Below are 24,222 nucleotides of genomic sequence, written 5' to 3'. Positions count from 1 at the left end.
GGAGTAGCTCTCTGTCCTTTGGTTCCTAAATCCTTCCTTCTTTTGTACTTTATTTTTCTCTTGATGATTACTCTAGAACAAGTGTGTCTAACTGGCAGCCTGTCTTCTGTGCTTGTCACTCAGGATGGCTAATGACTGTGGCCCAACACATTTGTAGATGACACATTGTAGATGTGTTACACTGTCAAAAGTTTGGACAAAACAAGCATTTTGGTTTTAGAGTCTACATTACTTTTATGCTTTTGTACTGTCAACAATATGTAACAATTACAGTGATTAAATTGTCTTTCCCCCATATTTTATGTTGCTCTTATTTTTTTGTTTGCTGACTTACTTACATGTATGTGACATACATGTGGGGATCAGAGGACAAGCTCTGGTATTGGTTCTTTGGTACCCAGAGCTTTGTTATATAACTGGGCCTTAAGCTTTCAGGGATCCATCTCTCTCTGCTTTACATCTTGCCATTGCTTTAAGTGTTACAGTTCTAAAAGGAAAGGTATCCTGGTAGTTGCCTGGATACCTTTAGGTAAGGAATACCTGTAAGTGTTGCAGCTATGAAGGGAAAGGTATCCTGGTATATGGAAGCCAAGGAATACCCACAGCTTGGAAAGGGAAGGTACCCTGGCAGTCAGAAGCCAAGGAATACCTGTAAGTGTTACAACTCGGAAGGGGAAAAAGTATCCTGGCAGTTGGAAGCCAAGGATTATATACAGCTCTGAAAGGAAAGGTATTCCAACAGAAGTGTTACAGCTCTGTTCCAGTGGGGGATGGTTTCCCCAGCAAAGTGTGACAGTCCTTGCTCTGGGAAAGGTTTTTCTAATGCAAGTGTAACAACTCTGCTCCATCAGGGGAGGGTTTCACCAGCTAGTTTGTCACAGCTCTGCTCTGCTCCAGAGAAATGTTACAGCTCTGCTCAGTTTCCCAGGACTGTAACACTTTGCTCCAGCAAGGGAAAGTTTCCCCAGCCAAAGTGTTACAGTTCTGCTCTGCTCCTGCTCCACTCTGTAACAGAGTCAATACAGCTCTGCTTATTCAGGTGAAAGAAAGTTGTTACCACAAACCTTACTGGAAATTTATTGGGAAGTAGGAATCCAGGAGAATGGCTGCCTCTGCCAGGGTAGAAAAAGGGCAGCCCCAAACTGAACAGGTACGGGGCTTATATTGGATTTTTAGGGGTGGAGCTTTCCAAGGTGGAGATTTTCAGAGTGGGGATTTGTAGGATCTCTGTTCCTGAGCTTGAGACAAACTGAGATTGGTTGGATTTTGTGCTTTGTGATTGGTTGGTTTTCATGCTCAGAGATTGGTTGGATTTCAATTCCTGAATTAGTTAGGGGCAAGGTATGTTTCTTTGGCTCTGGTCTCAGGGCCAGGGTTTTCTTCCACTGGCCCCTTTTAACCCTACGTTTGCTGGGGTTGTAGAGGTGAACCACCACACATGGGTTGTGTGGATTCTGGGCATCTGAACTCAGGTCCTCATACTTGTGAGGCAAGTGCTTTACTGACTGAGCCATTGCCTCAGACCTCCCATCAGTTTTACTTCTGTTTGTTTTTATTTCCTTTCACATGCATTAACCCTTTCCAGTGCTTTCCGTTTAAATTTTCATTTGCAGAGTTCTATCAGAATCATAATTTTTCTCTTAGTGCATGTTGGCTGCATTCTTTTTTAGCCTCTGCTTCTGTAAATCTCCTTTCAATTTGTCATTGTTTTCCCTTGGTAGAGAATTTTAGTTTGATATTTTAACATTTTAGAGATTTACTTATTTGGTCAGGCAAGATGGGTCAGTGGATAAAAGTACTTGTGTAAGACAAAGGACCTGCATTCAATCCTTGGAACCTATGTAAAGGTAGAAGGAAAAGACCAATGACACAAAGTTGTCCACTGATCTCCATACGTGTGCCATGGCACACATGTATCTATCCACCCAAACATCATATCCATACACACAATAATAAAAAGTAAATTTCATTTAATTAATACTTGATTTGCATAGTTTCTGTTGAAAAGTCACTGTTACTGTTTTCTCTTAGACTGGCTCTACCAAGCCCTTTAGCCACAGAGCTGCTGCTTTCCTGGAGCCCTTCCATGGCTATCAGTTTACAAAACTGGTAGTCATAGGAGTAGAGATTATATAAAAAAATTTGGATAAACTGTAATTCACTTTCTTACAGGATTTTTCCTTTAAGACTCAACTATTTTGATAGACTTCAATTTCAATCTTATTATCTTAGTGGGATTATCATTTTCTTATATTTTGGTTGTGAGCCTAGCCTTTAATTGCTGAGCCATCTCTCCAGCCCTAGGGATTATCATTTTCTAATGGGATATCCTCAGAAAAATAGCAGGTGAGTCAAGGAGCTCACTCTTATACAGTTTCCTTTCTTAGGGATTATAGTGCCTCAAGTCCTGTCTGTGGTATTTGTGTTTGTGTTCTTTCATAATTTTTCATGTACTTTGTTAAGTTTTTATTTTTTCCAAAGTAGTTTGCTAGAGAAGAAACCAGAAATTTCACAAATTTATTTGTGTGTGTGTGTGCAAATGGAGGCCAGAGGTATACATCTGGCATCTTTCCCAATTGTTCCTCCACCTTGCTTTTGAGATGGAGTCTGTTACTGATCCTGGGGCCCACTGATTTTGGCTAAGCTAGCTGACCCAGGGATCCCCTTGTTTCTGCCTCCCCAGTGCTTGTATTACAGATGAATGCTGCTGCACCTGGCATTTTATTAGGTGTTGGGGATCTGAACTCAGTTCTTCATGATTGCAAGGTACTTTATCTTCTGAGCCATCTACCCAGCTCTCACAAATGTATTTTTAAAGACATTTCCATTGTAGAATTTTACAAGCATCTTCTTGATCATGTCAGTATTATTCAAATTTGTTTAGGGCTCTCCAGAGAGAGAGAATAATGAGTCATTTGGAAGAAAATCCAGTTTTTCAATGCATATTTAGATTTTTGCTGATTATCATTTTTTATAGTAATAGGTCATAAATGAAGATTTAAAATAGCATTAAATTATGTTAATAAATATGCAAGGTTATTCTTTAGGCTTTTCAGTGAAAATGATGGAAAGATAATTTTGAAAGTCAGCCTTTTGAATAATTATGTTCCCACTTTTGGGGGCTGGATTCTGCTAGATATAACTGATTGACACTTTCTTGCCTTTTATTAGTTATATAACTGGAAAAGAGACCAAGAATTTGAAGGCTACACATATTTTTATTGATGTACCAAAGTAAGGAAATATTTTTTAAAGGTTGTAGGTTTTGTTTTTTACCTCAAATCCACAGTTGGTTTCTTACATGAATTTTAGAATGCAGTCAGTCCAGTCTGTCCTCAACAAAGAAACAACTACAATTCTTTTTATTATTACTGTGTGATCAGAAGCCAACATTGTGGAATTGGTTCTTTCCTTCTGTCTTTATATAGTGCCAAGGACTATATAACTCAGTTTACCAGGCTTGTGCAGCAGATGTTACCTGCTGAGCCATCTTATCAGCCCTGATGGTTTCTCAAAAAATTTAAATCAGACTAATTTAATTAAATTATGGGATGGAGAAGAGATTGTATTTGTTTTTTGAGTATCTTGTGCTTGTCTATGTGCTCTGTCAACAGGGATATTTGTTACTGTAGTTAAGGATCAGTAAGTTTGGATTGTTTTACCTCTGTCAGTATGTTACACCATTGAAATAAAAGGCTTGAAACTTCTTGTCAAAGGGGGTACTATCCTTGGGCTATATTTGATACTTTTGATATGACTTGCTTGGTTTGCACCTGGTTTGGCTGCTAATTGTTGACTATCACATGGCCTGGTCTGTATAGAGGCTTCATTCTTTGAGTTAACACTGCTCACATTGTTCTGCAGCCTCTCTGTCAGTAGCAATTGTAGTAGTGCTTTTTGCCTCTATAGGATAATATGGTTTCACTTGCATTGGGTGACTAGCAAGTTCATTATATAATCTAAACAATAATGTCTATTTATCAAAATGATATTCATCAGTGTTTGAGATTATAGATGGTAAAACTTCTGCCACAGAATCTGACACAAGGCAAAGTCATTACCGCATTTTATGCATGCATTATGCATTTAAATAATTCTGCCTTTCACACAAATTAATCTCATATTTACAAGGCTAAGAACATTTTTTTCAAAGAGATTTTCTTTATTTGTATTTCTCTTATTTATTTGCTTGTTTAATATAGCAAAATTAAACAAAGAAAACAAACCCTATTTATTTTTTTAAGTTGATTTGAAGTGACTTTTATATATGAAGTGTTTGGTGTGACTAATGAAGTAAAATATAATTCCCAGTTAAGAGGACAAATGTAAACCATACAACTCTCACCTTTTTTCACATCAAGTAATCACTGAGCACTTACTGATGGAAAGCACAGTTGCACTCAGTTACACTTCCTTCTATGATGAATGCCTAGAGTTCAGTTTCTTCTTCTTCTTTTTTTTTTTTTTTTGTATTTTAGTGACCTTTAAGCAGTTTAGAATATTCCTATGAATTTATTATCTTTGAAAGTATTGTCAATCCAGGTCTTCTAAAACCATTGCTTCTTGCTCTTCAGCCTGATATAGTTATTTTTATTTAAAAAGGTTTCCCATAATATTCTCCTGTTCTTTGTGACTCAATTGTTTAAGCAGAATGTGCTGTAAATGATTTTTGTGATGGTTAATCTTATCATTTAGGAGATCTCTAGGTATGTGTTTAAAGACATTTACAGAGATGTAATTTAGGTGAGGAGGGAAAATTCACAATAAATGGGTTTGGGTCTTGGAGTAAAGAGGGAAAAAGGAGGAAGCTAGCTGAGTGCTGGCATGCACTTTCTTTGTCATCTCACTTTGGAGGTCATGTGACCAAAGTTGTCTTGTGTCTGCTACAGTGGACTGTATCTCTTCAAACCAGGAGCCAAAATAAGTTGCTTTGTCAGGTATTCTGTCACGGTGCAATAGAAGTAACAATTGCACTCTTAAATTTTAAAACCCCTAGTATAAAAGAAGAATTAATATGTCACAAATTTAGCTTTATCTCATACCTTTTAATCACATCTGGTTACATGTAACATTTAAATTTATTGTGTGTATTTATTATTGTGTGTATCCATGCATGTGCTCAAATATAGTATGGTATTTTTGTATGGACACATGTGCCAATGATGCATGTGTAGAAGTTAGAGAACAACATTGAGGAGTCAATTTTCTCCTTCTACTTTTATGTAGTGAGCAAATTCAGGTTGCTGTGCTTGTCTATCAAGCAATTCTACCCACTGAGCCATCCTGGAGGTTTTTGTTTTTCTTTTTAAGAGTTTATGTTTTTAGAGCTGGGTGTTGGTTGTGCATTCTTTTAATCCCAGCACTCAGGAGGCAGAGGAAGGTGGATCTCTGTGAGTTCGAAGCCAGCCTGGTCTAAAGACTTTCAGGACAGGCTCCAAAGCAACACAGAGAAACCCTGTCTTGAAAAATCAGAAAAAAAAGAGTTTATGTTTTTAATAGATTTAATGTAGATTTTTGAATATACATTATTGAATTTCATGTCTTTATTAAATATATTTAGATAAATTTATTTTTAGTGAATGTAATTAGTAATGTTTGCAGTGAAATAGAAATGCTTCACTTTGCTTTTCCCTTGCTACCACTGAGTTTTGTGAGGTGGAGGCTCAGTGCTTTCAAGATTTGTCCTTACCTGTAACCCACTGCCATGGCAGAGGAAGGCATTGCTGCTGGAGGTGTAATGGATACCAATACTGCACTGCAAGAGATGACGAAGACCCAACCACGATGAACTGGCATGTGTCATACTTGATGCTGCCAAAGCCTTAGACAACCACCAAGCCCATCTTTGTGTGTGGCATCCAATTGTGATGGGCCTGTGTATGTGCTGGTGGAGGCACTTTGTTTTGAGCACCAAATCAACCTAGTTGATGTTGATGACAGCAAGAAACTAGGGGAATGGGTAAGCCTCTGTAAAATTGATCAAGGTGGGAAGTCAAGGAAAGTGGTAGGCTACAGTTGTGTAGTGGTTAAGTATTATGGCAAAGAATCTCTGGCCAAGAATGTCATTGGAGAATGTTTCAAATGTAAGAAATGAATAAATAAAAGTTTTTGCTCATTAAAAAAAGCCTTACTTTTTCAATCATCCTCACTAGAATTCCAGTGTTCGAGTTAGCAAATTTGTATAGCATAGGACCATTTCTATTTCAAATTAGGCTAATATTAGAAGAGTCAGAACAGGCCCACTTAATACTTTAGAACCTTTGGCTTTATTGTTAACTTTTTCTACTTTTTTCATTATTTTGTTACTTTCTATTTATTTTATTTTGGAGGCCTTAAAATCATTTTTAAGGTACATTCTGGTTATCATTGATATTATGCCTTCTAAATGGAATTCCAACCCTGGGGCTTTGCTTTTTGTTTTTGCTTTTGTTTGTTTCTATTTACTTTGTAGTTGCTCTTTGTTTGGTATTTTCAGCATGAAATGTTTTATGTAGTTTTGGTGTCAGTGAAGGAATATTAAGAATTTTTTCTAGATCTAGTTTAGAGGACAATCCCGTGTGCCATTTCATAAAAAAAAATCTACCCTTAATAATAAACAGGTAGACTAAGAACATCCCCCCCTCCACTAGCCCAGTGTGCACTTGGGACACCAAATCAAAAGAGACATTCCAGTTTATTTTAGTCTCTCATAGCTCTAATTTACTTTTTGTATCTTGGTTTTGGCTGAAGTTTCTTTTTAAACCTTGATAAAAAAGACAACCAACAGATGGATAGCTTTAGATAGTATTTTATGTGAAGATGAGTCGTAAGTAAAAGTTAGCTGTAACAGAGCTGTGGTTAGAATTATGAGAGGCTTTAGTGGTGATAAGAGGGCTATGGGGCTGCAGAGATGGCTTAGCCAATGAAGTGCTTGCTGTGCAAAGCATGAAGACCTGAGCTTCTATCCCCAGCACACACAAATAAATCTGGGTGCAGGACTACATGCCTGTGATCCGATCACTGGAGAGTTGGAGATATGTAGATTAGTGGAGCTCACTAAGCAGACATTTTAGGTGAGTTGGCGAGCCCTAGGTTCAGTGAGATACCCTGTCTCAAAATAATTAAGTGGAAAGTAATTGAAGACAGCCAATGTCTGCTTCTGTTAGCCATGTGCACAGGTGCACATACACATTGTCTACACACACGCACATGCATGCACAAGTGCATACATGCAGACAATATAGCCAAATATGGGGTTGTGGGTAAAGCCATGTTCATACGAATAGTTCAGGCTTTATTGATAATTGGACAGATTTTATGGAGAAGAAATCTTTCCTGTTCAATATTGGAAGAGTCATTTGCTTTCTGTAAGTTTGGAAGCTCTTCATATTCACCTCCTCTGGTTTCAGGTCTAGTGATTGTCATTTTGTTGCATTGATAATATATTTCCTTACTAGTGTTTTTTCATTAATATCTTGTTGGTAGGAATAGGAGCATAGCTATTAATTCATGTATGGATTTGAATACTCTCTTTTTATATCCTAACTTTTTCAAAAGGGACTTTACATAGATCTTTGGAAGTATGTGTTTTTGGTCTCCTAGAGTCTACACTATTTATATTAAGCAACTTTAGACTTATTTCATAAGCCTAGTCTTTCCTGGAAAAATTTGTGTCATTAAAAGGTAAACATACAGTGTTTCTTGTTCCTGTCAGCTGCCTCTTCTCTTACTTATTGAGTTACTGTGTGTAATAAACTATGTAAAGACATTATATGTGTATTAATTTAAACTGACTATACTGTCTGGTTTTGTGTGTCAACTTGATACAATCTAGAGTCATGAGAAGAAGGAGCCTCAGTTGAGGAAATGCCTTGACGAGATCCAGCTTTGAGTCATTTCTCATTTAGTGATCAGTGGAGCAGGGCCCAGCCCATGATAGGTAGTGCCATCCCTGATCTGTTGGTCCTGGGTTCTATACAAAGGTGTGTTGAGCAAGCCATGGGAAGCAAGCCAATAAGCAGTTCCCTCCATGGCCTCTGCATCAGCTCCTGCCTGCAGGACCCTGCCCTGTGTGAGCTCCTGTCCTGACTCCTCCAATGATGAGCAGCAATGCTGAGGTGTGAGCCAGGTTAACCCTTTCCTCCCCAGATTGCTTTATGTCACAGCAATAGAAACCTTAACTTACACTGACCAACAGACTGTCATATGGATTTTATCACCCCATATATTATAGATTCAGTCAGGGTTTTCAGCTGCTATACATTTGAGTGCCGAATGCAGGCCAACCACTCTTATCTACTGGCCTCAGCTAGAAAAATATAAAACACAGTCTGAAATTTCATCTGAAATTTCACCAGAATAAGGACGGGCTGGGCTTTGGTGAGGCACACCTTTAATCCCGGCACTCAGAAGGCAGAGGCAGGTGGATTTCTGTGAGTTCAAGGCCAGCTTGGTTTCCAGAGTGAGTGCCAGGACAGATTCCAAAGCTATACAGAGAAACCCTGTCTTGAAAAACAAAACAAAACAAACAAACAAACAAACAAAACCCTAAAAGAATAAGGAGGAATGGAAGGAAAGAAAATTTATTGGCTCAATATGGAGAAAGAGAGGGAAAGTTGTGACTTGTATATACTTTTATATTTTTCTCCAGAGGAGGGGAAAAAACCACACACCACAACGGCAAAATAACAGGAATCAAAAAGCATTGCTGACTGATAACTCTGAGCATTAGTGGTTTCATTTCCCCAATAAAAAGACATAGACTAAGAGAATAGATTTCAAACCCAGGATCCATCCTTCACCCATATCCAAGAAAACACACCTTATCGAAATCACCTTAGGGTAAAAGGATGGAAAAAGATATTCCAAGAAAATGGACCTAAGAAGCAAGCCAGTTTAGCCATTTTAATACCTGACTTCAACCCAAAACTCCTCAAGAGAGGTAGAGAAGGACACTACATACTCTTCAAAGGAAAAAAAAATCCACCAAGAGGATATTGCAGTTCTTAATATCTATGCACCAAACACATGGGCACCCAAGTTCGTAAAAGAAACACTATTACAGCTTAAATCACATACTGACCTTCACACAGTGATTGTGGGTGACTTCTATACCCCACTCTTAATGATAGACAGGTCATCTAGACAAAACTTAAAACATAGGAATGCTGGAGCTAACTGATGTTATAAATCAAACAGATCTAACATATTTACCAAACATTTCACCCAAACACAAAAGAATATACTACCTTCTCAGCAGCTCATGGGACTTTCTCCAAAATTGACCACATTCTTGGACACAAAGTAAGTCTCAACAGATATAAGAAAATTGCACTAATACCCTGCATTCTATCTGACCACCATGAATTAACACTGATATCAACAATAGAATCAACAGAAAGCTTGCAAATTCATGGAAACTGAATAACTAACTGAATGAAAATGTATCAAGACAGAAATTGAGAAAAAATTACTTTCTAGACTGGAATGAAAATGAATATATGACATCCCCAGATTTATCAGACACAATGAAAGCTGTTCTGAGAGGAAAGTATGTGTAACATGAGCTTTTTTCCCCCCAGTCTGGTCCCAGAGCTGTGTTAGTCCCACACACAACAAAAGTTGAACACACAAATGCTATATTAATTATGAAACTGTTGGCCACTGGCTATGGCTTCTTATTGGGTAGCTCTGTTTAAATTGTTAGCCCATTTCTAATAATGTAAGTATTTCCACATGGTCTTCTCATAACAGAGAAAGGGTCCGGACCTATTACTCCTCTCGCAGCCTACATGGTGACTAACTGTGTCTACATTTCTCAGAATCCTCCACCTCTCCTAGTCCCGTCTATCTTGCTTCCCTATTGGCCAACAGTGCTTTATTCATCAACCAAAAAGACAAACATATACACAGAAGAACATTCCCCATCAAGTGTGTACATAAAAGATTGGAGATACCTCATACTAGTAACTTAACAGTACACTTGAAAGCTCTAGAACAAAAAGAAGGAATTACACCCAAAAGAAATAGATACTCAAGGCTGAAATCAATAAAATAAACACACACACACACACACACACACACACACATGAATCAATGAAACAGAGTTTGCTCTTTGAAACAATCAGTAAGATTGTCAAATCCTTAGCCAAATTGTCTAAAAGGTGGAGAGAGAAGATCCAAATGAACAAAATTAGAGATGAAAAGGGGGATGTAACAGACACCTACGGAAATCCAGACATTCTTAAGGACATACTTTACAAACCTTTACCCCACCAAATTGCAAAGCCTAAAAGAAATGGATAATTTTCTTGATAAATACCACCTACCAAAGTTAAATCAAGGTCAGGTAAGCAATTTAGACAGATCTGTAAATAGAAGCAGTAATTAAAAGTTTACTAGCCACCCCCACCCCCCAACAAAAAAAAAAACAAACAAAAACCAAAAACTCCAGGGCCAAATGGTTTTAGTCAGAATTCTACCAGACTTATACCAATATTCCCCAAAGTATTCTACAAAATAGAAACAGAAAGAACATTTGCCCAATTTGTTTTACAAGGCCACAGTTACCCTGATAACCCAAACCACATAAAGACCCAACAAAGAGAATAACAGATTAATTTCCCTTATGATTATAGATCAGTGGTTTACAACCTGTGGTTTACAACATGACCCCTTTGGGGTTCCATATCAGATATCCTGTGTATCAGATATTTACATTATGATTTATAACAGTAGTAAAATTACATTTATGGTTGGGGGTCATCACAACATGATGAACTGTATTAAATGTTTGCAGCATTAGAAAGTTTGAGAACCCCTGACATAGATGCAAAATTCTCAATAAAATACTTGCAAAGAGAATCCACGAATGCATCAAAAAGACCATCCACCATGAGCAAGTAGGATTCATCTCAGAAATGCACGGATGGCTCAACATACATAAATCAGTGAACATAATCTACTATATAAGCAAACTGAAAGACAAAAACCGAATGACTTAGATGCAGAGAAGGATTTTGACAGAATCCAACACCCATTCATGATAAAATTGCTGCAGAGATTAGGGAGATGCAAGGGACCTCAACTTAATAAAAACAGTTTGCAGCAAGCCCATAGCCAACATAAACTTAAATGGAAAGAAACTCAAAGCAATTCCACTAAAATCAGGAACACAACAAGGTTATCCACTCACCAGACCTATTCAATATAGTGCTTTAAGTCTTAAGTAGAGCAATAAGACAACTAAAGGAGAGCAAGGGTACATATTGGAAAGGAAGAAGTCAAGTGTCTTTATTTGATGATTAAGATATGATAGTATACATAAGTGACCCTAAAAATTCCACTGGGAAACTCTCAGCAAAGAAACTGGATACAAGATTAACTCACTACTCTGTTTCCAAATGACAGTTTTTTCTTCTTTTAAAAAAATATTTATTTTTATGTATATGAGTGCCCTATCTGCATGTGAAACCTTATGCCAGAAGAGGGCATCAGTTCCCACTATAGATGGTTGTGAGCTACAATGTGGTTGCTGGGAATTGAACTCAGGACCTCTGGAATAGCAAACAGTACTCTTAACCACTGAGCCATCTCTCCAGCCCCTCAAATGACAGTTTTTCAAATGAGTTTGCACTGTTATTCCTGGAGCATTTGATGAATTGCCCATCCATTTTTTTCAGCTAGGTCCCACTTGTGAAAGGTTCAGATTAGTCTCTAAACTAGCACTACTAAATGAAGACCACGTGACTGAACATACAATTCTGTGGGGGAACATTTGACATCTAGTCTGGATACTTGGAACACTCAATATCTCCGCTTGTAGAAGACTAAAGTATGACCCTATCTCAATTTACTTACATAAATCAACTTAAAATGAATTGATGACTTAAATGTCAGACCCTCAAAATATAAAACTTGTAGAAGAAAACATAGTGGAAACATTGAATGACTTTGGTTTGAGCAAGGAATTTTTGGATCAGGCCTAAAATGCACAAGCAACAAAAACAAATGTTAATAAATGAGATTTTGTCAAATTCAAAAGCTGCTTGCTGCATAGCAAAGGGAAATAGCAGACTGAAAGACAGACATAACCTACAGAATGGGGGAAAACACTTGCATACTAGATATGTGACGAACTATTATCAGGAGTATGGAAAGAACACTAGCAAAGAAGCAAATATTTTGAAATTGAGCAAAAGACTCAAGTAGACATTTCTCAAAGGAAAATTAAAGATGCCAGGCAAATTAGCATGTGAAAAATAGCATCACAAACCATCAGGGAAATGCAAATAAAAACCATAGTGTGCTGTCATACCCCTGCTAGAATGGCTATTATTAAAAAGTAAGAATATAAGTGAACAGTCTCCTGAGTTTTGTGCTGGTGGGAGGCCCTATACTTCTTTCTTTCTTGCAGTGTTTTGAGGCAGGAACTGAGTGATGTCCTGATATATATGCAGTGAAGCACTTGTGCCAAGAAGACCTACACATAAGAGGTTGTTTAGTGACTATAAACAATACCTGAAACAAGAACAGTATTTCCTCAAATGAAGTGTTTGGTTGTGGTTTTTTGTTTTGTTTTGTTTTTGTTTTTGTTTTTCAAGACAGGGTTTCTCTGTGGCTTTGGAGCCTGTTCTGGAGCTAGCTCTTGTAGACCAGGCCGGTCTCGAACTCACAGAGATCCGTCTGCCTCTGCCTCCCGAGTGCTGGGATTAAAGGAGTGCGCCACCAACGCCCGGCTGGTTGTGATTTTTTTATTTTTAAAATTTAAGTTGTAATTTTGATGTGACTTGTGCTTGTGGTGGCAGAGGTAAAGAATAAATATTGGCCCTTAAGTATTTGAAAAATGTTCACTTTCATTATTGTTAGATAAATGCAGATCAAAACTACAATGAGATGCCATGTTACTCCAATTAGAAGATATTATAAACAGACCAAAAAATCTTAATGTTATGAAGAAAAAAGCAACTGTTAGTACTTTTGGTAGGAATGTAAATTAGTATAGCTATTATGGAGAACAGTTTGGAGATTCCTCAGAAAGCTATAAAATTAGAATTACCATATGATTCAGTTATTCCTGTGTTTGGTTGCTATCCAAAGCAGATGAAGTCAGTATAACAAAGAGGTACGTGTATACACATTTATTGCTGCACTATTCATAATAGCTAAAATAAAGTTTCAACCTGGGTACTCACCAACAAATGAATGGATAAAGAAAATGCGTTTTGTATACACAATAGAGTATTATTACAATGACAGGATCAAAGTTCTGTCATTGGCAAAAAATGGATAGAGCTAGAGGACATTGTGTTACATGAAGTAATCTAGACATAGAATGACAGTTAACTGCCCATTTGTTCTCGTATTTAGAATTATAAAAAGTTAACCTTAAATTAAAGTTACTGCTAGGGACTGGGATATATACATTGGGGTAAAAATTCAGAAAAAAAGGGTTAGATTTTATCACTGCACACCATATACATGTATGGAAATAGCACACTCTGCCTCAGTAGTATTACAGTTTATTTATGATAACTGAATTTCAGTGAGCACAATGCTTATGATCCTCAGAGTGGTTATGATAATGCCTTCTCCTCTTCTTCTTCCTCCTCCTCCTCCTCCTCCTCCTCCTCCTCCTCCTCCTCTCTTCTTCCTTCTTCTTCCTCCTCCTGGCCTCAACTCACAGATATCCTTCTGCTTCCGCTCCCCCCCCCCCGCCACTTTTGCCCACCTTTTTTTGTTTGTTTGTTTTTTGTTTTTATAGACAAGGTTTCTCTGTGTAGACCACACTGTTCTTGAACTCAGAAATTTGCCTGCTTCTGCCCCCCCAAGGCATGTACACACCCTACTGCTTGGCCAATAATACTTTTTGAAACTGCTTTGATCAGTGCTTGCCAGGATTGTGTGGGGAGAAGTTTTGGAAAAAGGGTTGGTTGCAAGGGAACATGGTATTTTACATTTCTCTCATGTAGTATTTATAAATGACTGAGCATTGTATAAGGTTCTACCTAGCATTCTGTGATCCAGTATTCCAGATTTAGGTGATTCTGTGTGCAGTTGTATCCCTGTTTTAATTTGCAATTCCTTAATCAGTTGCTGATGACTGGCTTTTATTTGCTGAGTTGTTCTATCTTTTACTTATCTTTAAATTTGATTTCCTCTCTTTCCCTTCATTCCACTCCCTTCGTTTCTTTTCCCTTCCCCGTCTTTGTTTTCCCATGAGTTGTGTGCATTCTTTATATATATTTGAGGCAATGGTGTGTTGTTAGATGCACTCATTGTAAAGATGTCCTCCTAGTCAGTGGCCTGTCCTACTTATTCTCTTCACATCGTCTTTCATAGGGCAGAAACTCTAAATTTTCATGTAGTCCACTTTATCAGTTATTTCATGAATCATGTTTTGTACCTAAAAAGTCATCACCATACTTAATATTACTGGAGTTTTCTCCTGTATTGTTTTCTGAGGGTTTATAGCTTATACTTTACATTTAGATGTATGATTCAACTGAGTTAGGTTTTTTGAGGGGTAGAAGCTCTCTCTTCTCTCTCTCTCTCTCTCTCTAAATATATATATATATATATATATATATATATATACATATATATATACACATACACACACACTATATACCCATATATACACTATATACACACACACATATATATATACACATACACATTATATACATACACACATATATATACACACACACTATATACATACACACTATATATACACACGCATATACGTACACATACACACTATATACACACACATATATACATACACATACACACTATATATACACACATATATACATCCGCATACACACTATATATATACACACACACACATATACACACACTATATATATTCATACACATATATATATCCACACACACTATATTATATATACATATATACACACACTACACATATATACATATACTCTTATGCAATACATCCTGACTACAGCTTTACCTCCTACCACTCCGCCCACTCCACTTCTCACTTCCAGTCTCCCCCAGATCCCCCAAGAGAAGAGCAGGCCTCCCAGGGATGTCAACCAAACAAGGCACAAGAGACAGGCATTAACTCTCACATCAAGACTGTACAAGGCAACCCAGTAGGAGGAAAGGATCCCAAGAACAGGCAAGAGAGCCAGAGATACCCCACACCCACTGTCAGGAGTCCCCCCAAAACCAAACTAGCAGCCATAACACATGCAGAGGACCTAGCACAGATCCATGCAGGTTCTGAAATTGCCACTTCAGTCTCTGTGAACCCCCACGAGCCCTACTTAGTTGAATTTGTGGGCAGTCCCATGTTCTGAGGGGAGAACCTGATGGAGACTTCCAATCTGGGCTCTTTCTCTGCCTAGTGTTTGGCTGTGGGTCTCTGCATCTGCTCCCATCAGCTGCCAGAAGCAGCCTCTCTGTTGCCTGGACTAAGCACTGATCAATGAGTATAGCAGAGCTTCATTAGGAATCATTTCATGTATTTTACTTATTTATTTTTAAATGTATTTCTTTGTTTTGCCAGACATGTTTGGTTATACTCTAGGTCTCTGAGCTATCCAGCTTCCGGTTCCTGGTTATGCAGGCAGTTCTGTGTTGTGGTTCTCAAATTAGGCCAGTCATTGGTTGGTGTGGCCCTCAAATTAGTCCAGTCATTGGTTGGTCACTCCCACAAGTTCTGTGCCACCATTGCCCTACTACATCTTGCAGGCAGAACAGATAGAACAGATTGTAGGTTGAAGGTTTTGTGGCTGGGTTGGTGTCCTAGTCCCTCCTCTGGAAGCCTTGCCTGGTTACAGAAGATAGACGGTTCAGACCCCATATCTTCCGTTACTAGGAGGCCTCATTAGGGTCTCTCTCTCTCTCTCTGTGTGTGTGTGTGTGTGTGTGTGTGTGTGTGTGTGTGTGTGTGTGTGTGTATGCGTGTGTGCACACATGCATGCATGTGCGCGTGCACACACAGACACATTTCCCTTCTTTTGGTTTTGCTGATGTGAGATTATTTATTGCCTGTGTTTTTATGGGTATAGTTAACTCCTTGGGTTGGAGTTTACCCTCAAATACTTTCTGTAGGGCTGAATTTGTAGATCGATATTGTTTAAATTTGACTTTATCATGGAATATCTTGTTGTCACTGTCTGGCATCTGTGGTCTCTTAGAGTCTCCTGGATATTTGTCCAGGTCTGTCTGGCTTTTAGAGTCTAAATGGAGAAGTTGAGTGTAATTCTCATAGGTCTGCCTTTATCTGTTACTTCTTTTTTTCCCCCTTGATGCTTTCAATATTCTCTTTGTTCTTTATGCTAAGTGTTTTCATTATTATATGTTGAGGGGGGACTTCCTTTTCTAGTCCAATTTATTTGGTGTTCTGTAATTTTCTTGTTTCTTTATAGGCACCACCTTCTTTAGGTTAGGAATATTCTCTCCCATGACCATGTTAAAAATATTTTCTGGGCCCTTATATATTTGCTGGGATACTTCTCCTTCTTCTATTCCTATTATTCTTAGATGTGGTCTTTTTATAGTGTCCCAGATTTTCTGGATGTTTAGTGTCAGGTATCTTTTAGATTGAACATTTTCTTTGACCAATGTATCTATTTTTTCTATCATGTCTTCAGTGACTGAGATTCTTCCATCTCTTGTATTCTGTTGGTGAAGCTTGCCTCCGTAGGTTTTTCATTTAAAGAATTCCCAAAGTGGGTGTTTTCTTTATTGCTTCTATTTCCATTTTTAGGTCTTGAACATTTTTATTTGTTTCCTTCAACTATTTGTTTATTCTTCTTATTATTCTTTCTTTAAGGGATTTATTGATTTCCTCCAATTTTTGATTGTCTTTTCTTCAATTTCTTTAAGGGAATTCTCAATTTCCTCTTTAAGGCCCTCTGTCATCTCCATAAAGTTGGTTTTAGGCTGTTTTCTTGTGTGTCAGCTGTGCTGGGATATTTAGGGCTTACTGTGGTAGGATAGCTGGGCTCTGGTGGTGACTTTGTTGATTATGTTTTTACCCTGGCCTCTAGGCATCTGGGTTTGTGGAGATTATAGGTCTAGGTGCCTATTTCTGAGTTTGTCTTTGTTTAATGGGTGTTTTGTTCCTTTGTTTCTGTATCTTCTCTGGTCTTCTGGCAGGTGTGGCCTCTGGTTGAGCAGGGGGTCTCTGCCTGAGTTGGGGTCTGGGACACAGCAACAAGGCGGCATGGGGGGATTGGGGATAGGGTGTGGGACTTCAAGAAAGTAGAGGGCCACACGGGTGGGCAGCATACTTGGGTTTCTATTGGATGGTGTGGCCTCTGGTTGAATAGGGGTTTTCTGCCTGATTTGGGGCCTGGGACTTGGTGACAAGGAGGTGAGGGTGGATTGAGAATAGGATGGGGAGGGGCACTGATAGAGTGGGAGAGGTCTGTTGCTCAGTGGCCTACCTGGACCTCTGGTGGAGCAGGGGGGTCTCCATTTAAGTTGGGGTCTGGGCTGAGTGTGTATGTACATAATTTATTTTTTTCCAACCATTTGCTAAAAGTACTTTTTCCCTACTGTGTTGCCATTGCTTCTTTGTTAAGGGTCAGTTGAAGTCTGTGTGGGTGTGTTTATGGATTTTATTTTTTGTTTGGTAGATTGTTTGCCTATTTTTTCCCTAAGTACCCCACAGCTTTGAATACTGTAGCTTTAGAGCATTCTCATGGATTTATTTATTCATTTTATTTTCAAGGATTGTAGAGAGACTCATTCTGTCATGTGGTGTCTCAATATATTCGTGTTAGGTATAGTAAGATTTCCTTCCTTCCTTCCTTCCTTCCTTCCTTCCTTCCTTCCTTCCTTCCTTCCTTCCTTCCTTCCTTTCTTTCTTTCTTTCTCTCTTTCTGGGTTTTTGAAACAGGGTTTCTTTGTGTAGCCTTGAATGTTGTGTAACTATCTCTGTAGTTACCACACTGCCTTGAACTAACAGAGATCTGTCTGCCTCTGTTTCCCGTGTGCTAAAGATGATCTAAAATGATTAATGAAGAAATTGAGACTCAGTTTGTGAAACTAGTTATTGAAATTTATTATCTCAGCTATTGTTACTAAAAGAAGCATAATTTTTGTTCTTTTGTAGTCTGTTGTTTTCATGTGAGAAAATTAGATTTTCTCCCTTTCATGGCACTGTCATGAGATTTGAAGATTGGTACATGAAAAATACCCTCAATTTCAATGTGTAAAATTAATAACAAAAGTTTTTTTGTAAGTATTTTTCTTGTTTTATATTTTTTAACATTCTGTTTCCTCCCAAACGTGAGTGAACTATAGCAAACTCTGAAAATAATAGACTTGAGAAAGGTTGGCAATAAAATTTCCCTTGCTTGAAAATTATACTTCTGTTGTGTAATTGAAACTGTTGTTAGTGTTGGTGTATATAAATGCTGAAAGCAAAAAAGATTAATCTCTCTGTAAGATAAGGATACTGACTTTAGCAACTGAACAGAAACAATAACAACCGACAAACAAGAGAATAGTATAGTATGCAGCATGGGACAGTGAATGAATCAGGAAACAGTTTGGATTGTGCTTCCTATATGCATAGAAAACAAAACCAAATAAAAACAATGACCTGTTGCTTCAGGAGTAAACTACTAGCATGTCATTGTAGATCCTAATGAAGCCAAAGCATAGTAAGGAAAAATTCACATTCATCTGCTTTTTCTAAAATTACTATTATATCTCTAATAGAATGACAATAACATTATTTTAATATCTTTTTAGGTTGGTACAGAGGAGTTTCAACAAAGAAGCCTAATGTGAAGGTAATGGAGAGTTTATCATTGTGTTCCTTAATGTGTAGGATTTGCCTCATATGTTATTAACAGTCATAACAACTGTTTCTAGTTCATCTTTATTTTATAGTAGCTGTAGTCATCTTTTGCAGAATTGTGTAAGAGTTTTCTAAGGCTTTGGCAGTATTAAAATGATTTTTCAGAAATCAAAGAAAATGCAAATGTGGTTAGAACTATATGTTTATCTTGAAGAAGCCTAGTCATACTTTTAAGATTTGACAGAAACTAAATTGACTTATTTATAGTTTTAGTGCTGTGGAACCTATAACTAGTAAGATGAATTTATTGCAAAGATGCAAAGTAGGAAAAATAAAAATAATGTTTAACTAGGCATTTCTTTGTTGATATTAAAAATTAAAATGTGAACTTAAGATGACATAGATGTTATATATTAGATTTTTGTGTTCAGTCCATTATTAATATTAACTTAATAAAATAAGATAAATTTTTATCTAGCAGTTATAACTAGAAACATTTGTTTTATTATTTTTTATTATGATATTATTTTACTATTTTTATATCCTGATCACAATTTCCCCTCCCTTCTCTCCTCCTAGACCCTCCCCTGCCACATCCCCTCTGCTCTACCCTTTCTACTCACTCCTCCTCTGTTTCTCTTCAGAAAAGGGCAGGCCTCCCAGGGATATCACCCAAACATTGCATATCAAGTTACAGTAACACTAGACAACTCCCTTCGTATTAAGGCTGGACAAAGCAAATGCAGTATGAGGAATAGGGTCCCAGAAGTCTGCAAAAGAGTCAGAGACATGCCCTGCTTCCACTGTTAGGAGTCCTACAAGAAGACCAAAAAACAGAACTGTAATATATATGCAGAGTGACTAGGTCAGTCCCATGAAGGCTTTCTGGTTGTTGGTTCAGTCTCTATTAGTCCAGGGTTTTCTTGTGATGTCCTTGACTCCTTTGGCTCCTACAGTCCTTCCTCCTTTTCTTCCAAAGGATTGCCTGAGCTATGCCTGGTGTTTGGCTGTGGGTCTTGTATCTGTTTCCATCAGTTGTTGGATGAAACCTCTCTGCTGACAGTTGGGCTAGACACCAATCTATGAGTATAGCTGAATATCATTAGGCATCATTACATTGACTTTCTTTTGACAGATGTGTTTGGTTCTATCCTATGTCTCTGGGCTATCCTCTGGATCCTGGCACTCCAGGTAGTGTCAGGGTGGGCTCCCTCTTGTGGCCTGGGTCTCAGGCTGGACTGGTTATTGGTTGGCTACTCCCACAATTTCTGTGCCAACTTTACCTCAGCACATTTTGAAGCTAGGACAAATTGTAGTTTGAAGGTTATGGGCTGGATTGGTGTCCCTGTCCCTCCACTGGAAGTCTTTCCTGCTTTTCAGGCTGTGTACCTCCAATTCTAGGTTCACCCTTTTAGATTCCTGGGAGTTTGCATTTCACTAGGTTTCTATCTCATCCTGAAATGTGCACCCGCTTCCAGTCATATTTTTCAGTACTTTCCCCTCTCTATCCCCCACCCCAACTTGATTCTTCCTGTTCTCAGTTCCACCTGCCCCTAGTCCACCACCAAAATATATTCTATTTCCCCTTCCCAGGGAGATCCAAGTGTCTCCCCTAAACTCTTTTTGTTACCTGGCCTCTCTGGGTCTGTGGATTGTAGCATGGTTATCCTTTTCTTTATAGTCAATATCCACTTATAAGTGAGTACATACCATTTACCATTTTTGTCTTTCTGGGTCTGGATTATCTTTTTTTTTTCCTAAATTTGTTTATTTTTTTTCTTTTTTTATTATTATTTTATTAGTTCTAGTTAGGGAACAAGCTTATTTCAAGTCCCTTCTCCCTGTCCCTCCCCTCACCCCCAACCCTCCTCCTCCCCCCCCCAGTCTACCCCCCACCCCACCACCCCCACTCCCCAGGCAGGGTAGGGCCCTCAACTGGGGCTCTGCAAAGTCCACCAAGTCTTCCTATGCTGGTCCTGGGCCCTTCCCCATGTGTCCAGGGCCAGAGTGTAACCCTTCACATGGGATGGGCTCTCAAAGTCCCTTCTTGCACCAGGGAAAAATACTAATCCACCACCAGAGGCTCCCTGGAGTGCAGAGGCCTCCTTATTGACATCCATGTTCAGGGGTCTGGATCAGTCTTGTACTGGTCTCCCCAATAGCATCTAGGGTCCATGTGCTCTCCCTTGTTCAGGTCAACTATTCCTGTTAGTTTCTCCAACCTGGTACAGACCCCTTCGTTCTTCATTCCTCCCTCTCTTCAACTAAATTCCCGATTTCGGCTCAGTGTATAACTGTGGATGTCTGTCTCTGCTTCTTTCAGCCACTGGGTGAGGGCTCTAGGATGGCATAAAGAGAAGTCATCAATCTCATTTTAGGGGAAGGGCTTTTGGGTTATCCTTTACCCCATCGCCTGGATTGTCAGATCGTGTCATCCTTGTAGGTCTCCGGAGATCTCCCTAGTTCCAGATCTCTTCTCGGGCCTATAGTGGCTCCCTCTGATATGGCATATCTCATCCTGCTCTCTTTCCTCTATTCTTCCCCCAATTCAATGTTTCTGCCCCTCCATTTCCTCTCCTCTTCTCCTCTTCTCTTGCTCTTATTGTAGCAGCTCCTTCCCCCCCTACCCTCATGCCCCCAATTAGTTCGGGAGTTCATGCCACTTCCATTCCTGGGGATCATTTATCCCTTAGAGTCCTTCATGTTTCCTAGTTTCTTTGGTGAAGAGCATTATAGACTGGTAATCCTTTGCTCTATGTCTAAAATTCATATATCAGTGAGTACATACCATGTTTGTCTTTTTGTGACTGGGTTACCTCACTCAGGATGGTTTCCTCTAGTTCCATCCATTTGCCTGCGAATTTCAAGATTCCATTGCTTTTTTCTGCTGAGTAGTACTCCATTGTATAAATGTACCACATTTTCTCAATCCATTCTTCAGTAGAGGGGCATCTAGGTTGCTTCCAGGTTCTGGCTATTACAAACAATGCTGCTATGAACATGGTTGAACATATGTCCTTGTTGTATGTACATGCCCTATTTGGGTATATACCCAAGAGAGGAATGGCTGGATCTTGAGATAGACTGATTCCCATTTTTCTGAGCAACCGCCATACTGATTTCCAGAGTGGTCTTACAAGTTCGCACTCCCACCAGCAATGGAGGAGTGTTCCTATGGCTCTATAGTAGAGCTTGAAGTTGGGGATGGTGATGCCTCCAGAAGATCCTTTATTGTAAAGAGTTGTTTTGGCTATCCTGGGCTTTTTATTTTTCCATATAAAGTTGAGTATTGTTCTTTCAATGTCTGTGAAAAACTGTGTTGGGATTTTGATGGGGATTGCATTGAATCTGTAGATTGCTTTTGGCAGGATTGCCATTTTTACTATGTTAATTCTACCTATCCAAGAGCATGGGAGATCTTTCCATTTTCTGGTATCTTCTTTAATTTCTTTCTTTAAAGTCTCAAAGTTCTTATTGTACAGATCTTTCACTTTTTTGGTTAGTGTTACCCCAAGATATTTTATGTTGCTTGTGGATATTGTGAAAGGTGATGTTTCCCTGATTTCTTTCTCATTGGATTTATCATCTGTATATAGTAGGGCTACTGATTTTTTTGAGTTAATTTTGTATCCTGCTACCTTGCTGAAGGTGTTTATCAGCCGTAGGAGTTCCCTGGTAGAGTTTTTCGGGTCACTAATGTAGACTATCATGTCGTCTGCAAATAGTGAAAGTTTTACTTCATCCTTTCCAATTTGTATCCCTTTGATCCCCTTTTCTTGTCTTATTGCTATAGCCAGAACTTCAAGTACAATATTGAAGAGATATGGAGAGAGTGGACAGCCTTGTCTTGTTCCTGATTTTGGAGGAAACGCTTTGAGTTTCTCTCCATTTACTTTGATGTTGGCTATTGGTTTGGTGTATATTGAGTTTATCATGTTTAGATATGTTCCTGTTATTCCTGTTCTCTCCAAGATCTTTATCATGGTGATTGAAAGTTTTTCTGGGTATAGTAGTCTAGGCTGTCACCTGTGGTCTCTTAGAGTCTGCAGCACGTCTGTCCAGGCCCTTCTGGCTTTTAGAGTCTCCATGGAGAAGTTGAATGTGATTCTAATAAGCCTGCCTTTATAAGTTACTTTCTCTTTTCCCCTTGCAGCTTTTTATATTCTTTTTTTGTTCTCTGTGTTCAGTGTTTTGATTATTACACGAGGGGACTTTCTTTTCTGGTCCAATCAATTTGGTGTTCAGTAAGCCTCTTGTACCTTTATAGGCACCTCCTTCTTTAGGTTAGGAAAAATTTCCTTTAGGGATTTTGTTCAAAATGTTTTCTGGGACTTTGAGCTGGGAATCTTCTCCTTCTTTTGTTCCTTGTATTCTTAGAGTTGGTCTTTTCATAGTGTCCCATATTTCTTGGATGTTTTGTGTCAGGTATCTTTTAGATTTAATATTTTCTTTGACCAATCTATCTGTTTCTTCTATTGTGTTTTCAGTGGTTGAGATGCTCTCTTCCATCTTTTGTATTCTGTTGGTGATGCTTGGTCTGTAGTTCCTGTTCTCTTATCTAGATTTTCCATATCTAGAATTCCTGCAGTTTGTGTTTTCTTTATTGTTTTTATTTCTATTTTTCAGGTCTTGAATAATTTTGTTTTCTTCAACTCTTTGTTTTTTCTTGGCTTTCTTGACATTATTTAAGAGATTTATTATTTCTCCCATTTTTTATTGTCTTTTCCTGGATTACTCTAAGGGATTCTGTATTTTCTCTTCAAGGACTTCTATCATCTTCAGAAAGCTGCTTTTAAGGTCCTTCTCTTGTGCTTCATCAGTGTTGGAATATTTAAGGCTTGTTGTGATAGGATAGCTGGTAATGGTGGTGACATATCTTCCTGGTTGTTGTGTTCTTACACTGATGTTTAGGCATCTGGATTTGGAGTGATTTCTGGATTTGTCTCTATTGAATGGGTGTTTTCTTCCTTGGTTTCTGTTTCCTCTCTGGTCTTTGGTGGCCAGTGGTTGAACAGAGGATCTCCTCCCATGTTAGGTCTGGACTTCTGATGATATGGATGGCCTCTGGTCCAGATGAGGCCTTGCTGCTCAAGTTGGAGGCTGGAGTTCTAGCAATGTGCATGACCTCTGATGTGGCTGGAGGTTTTCTGGGGTTTAGGATGCTGGTCTGGCTTCTGGTGGGGTAGGAGGTTTCACCAGAGGTGTAGGCTAGTATATGGTAAGGAGGAGAAGAGGGATGGTTGTTGTTATGTTGAATGGGTACAGGCAGGGCAAGGGTAGGGTGGGGTGGTGGCTTACCTGGTTTCTAGGGAGCTAGCCTGGCCTCTGATGGGATAGAAGGCTTCTGCCAGAGATGTGGACAGGGATATGGTACTGGGATTTGAATGCCAGGGTATTGTACATGCTAGACAAGTGCCCAACTCCTAAATTATACCCCTATCTCTGCTTAC

General features: G+C 38.7%; 1 protein-coding gene and 1 pseudogene across 6 annotated transcripts in view; both read left to right on the top strand.

Moving 5' to 3' along the window:
* Dock3 (dedicator of cytokinesis 3) overlaps positions 1-24,222 on the top strand; it is a 309,043-nt gene that overhangs the window by 28,598 nt on the left and 256,223 nt on the right. For all 6 annotated transcript variants that reach the window (XR_003485121.2, XM_027414437.2, XM_027414435.2 and 3 more), the window contains exon 3: positions 18,724-18,764. Coding sequence is in view for 5 of the 6 variants with exons in the window: in XM_027414437.2 (XP_027270238.1) it covers positions 18,724-18,764 (41 nt within the window). In the remaining variant the exon portion in view is untranslated. The remainder of the gene's footprint in view (positions 1-18,723; positions 18,765-24,222) is intronic.
* Positions 5,404-8,403, top strand: LOC113835520 (annotated as a pseudogene).

This window comes from Cricetulus griseus, chromosome 4 (assembly GCF_003668045.3).
Source record: "Cricetulus griseus strain 17A/GY chromosome 4, alternate assembly CriGri-PICRH-1.0, whole genome shotgun sequence".
NCBI classification, from domain to species: Eukaryota; Metazoa; Chordata; class Mammalia; order Rodentia; family Cricetidae; genus Cricetulus; species Cricetulus griseus.
This window is presented reverse-complemented; position numbering and strand designations above follow the sequence as displayed.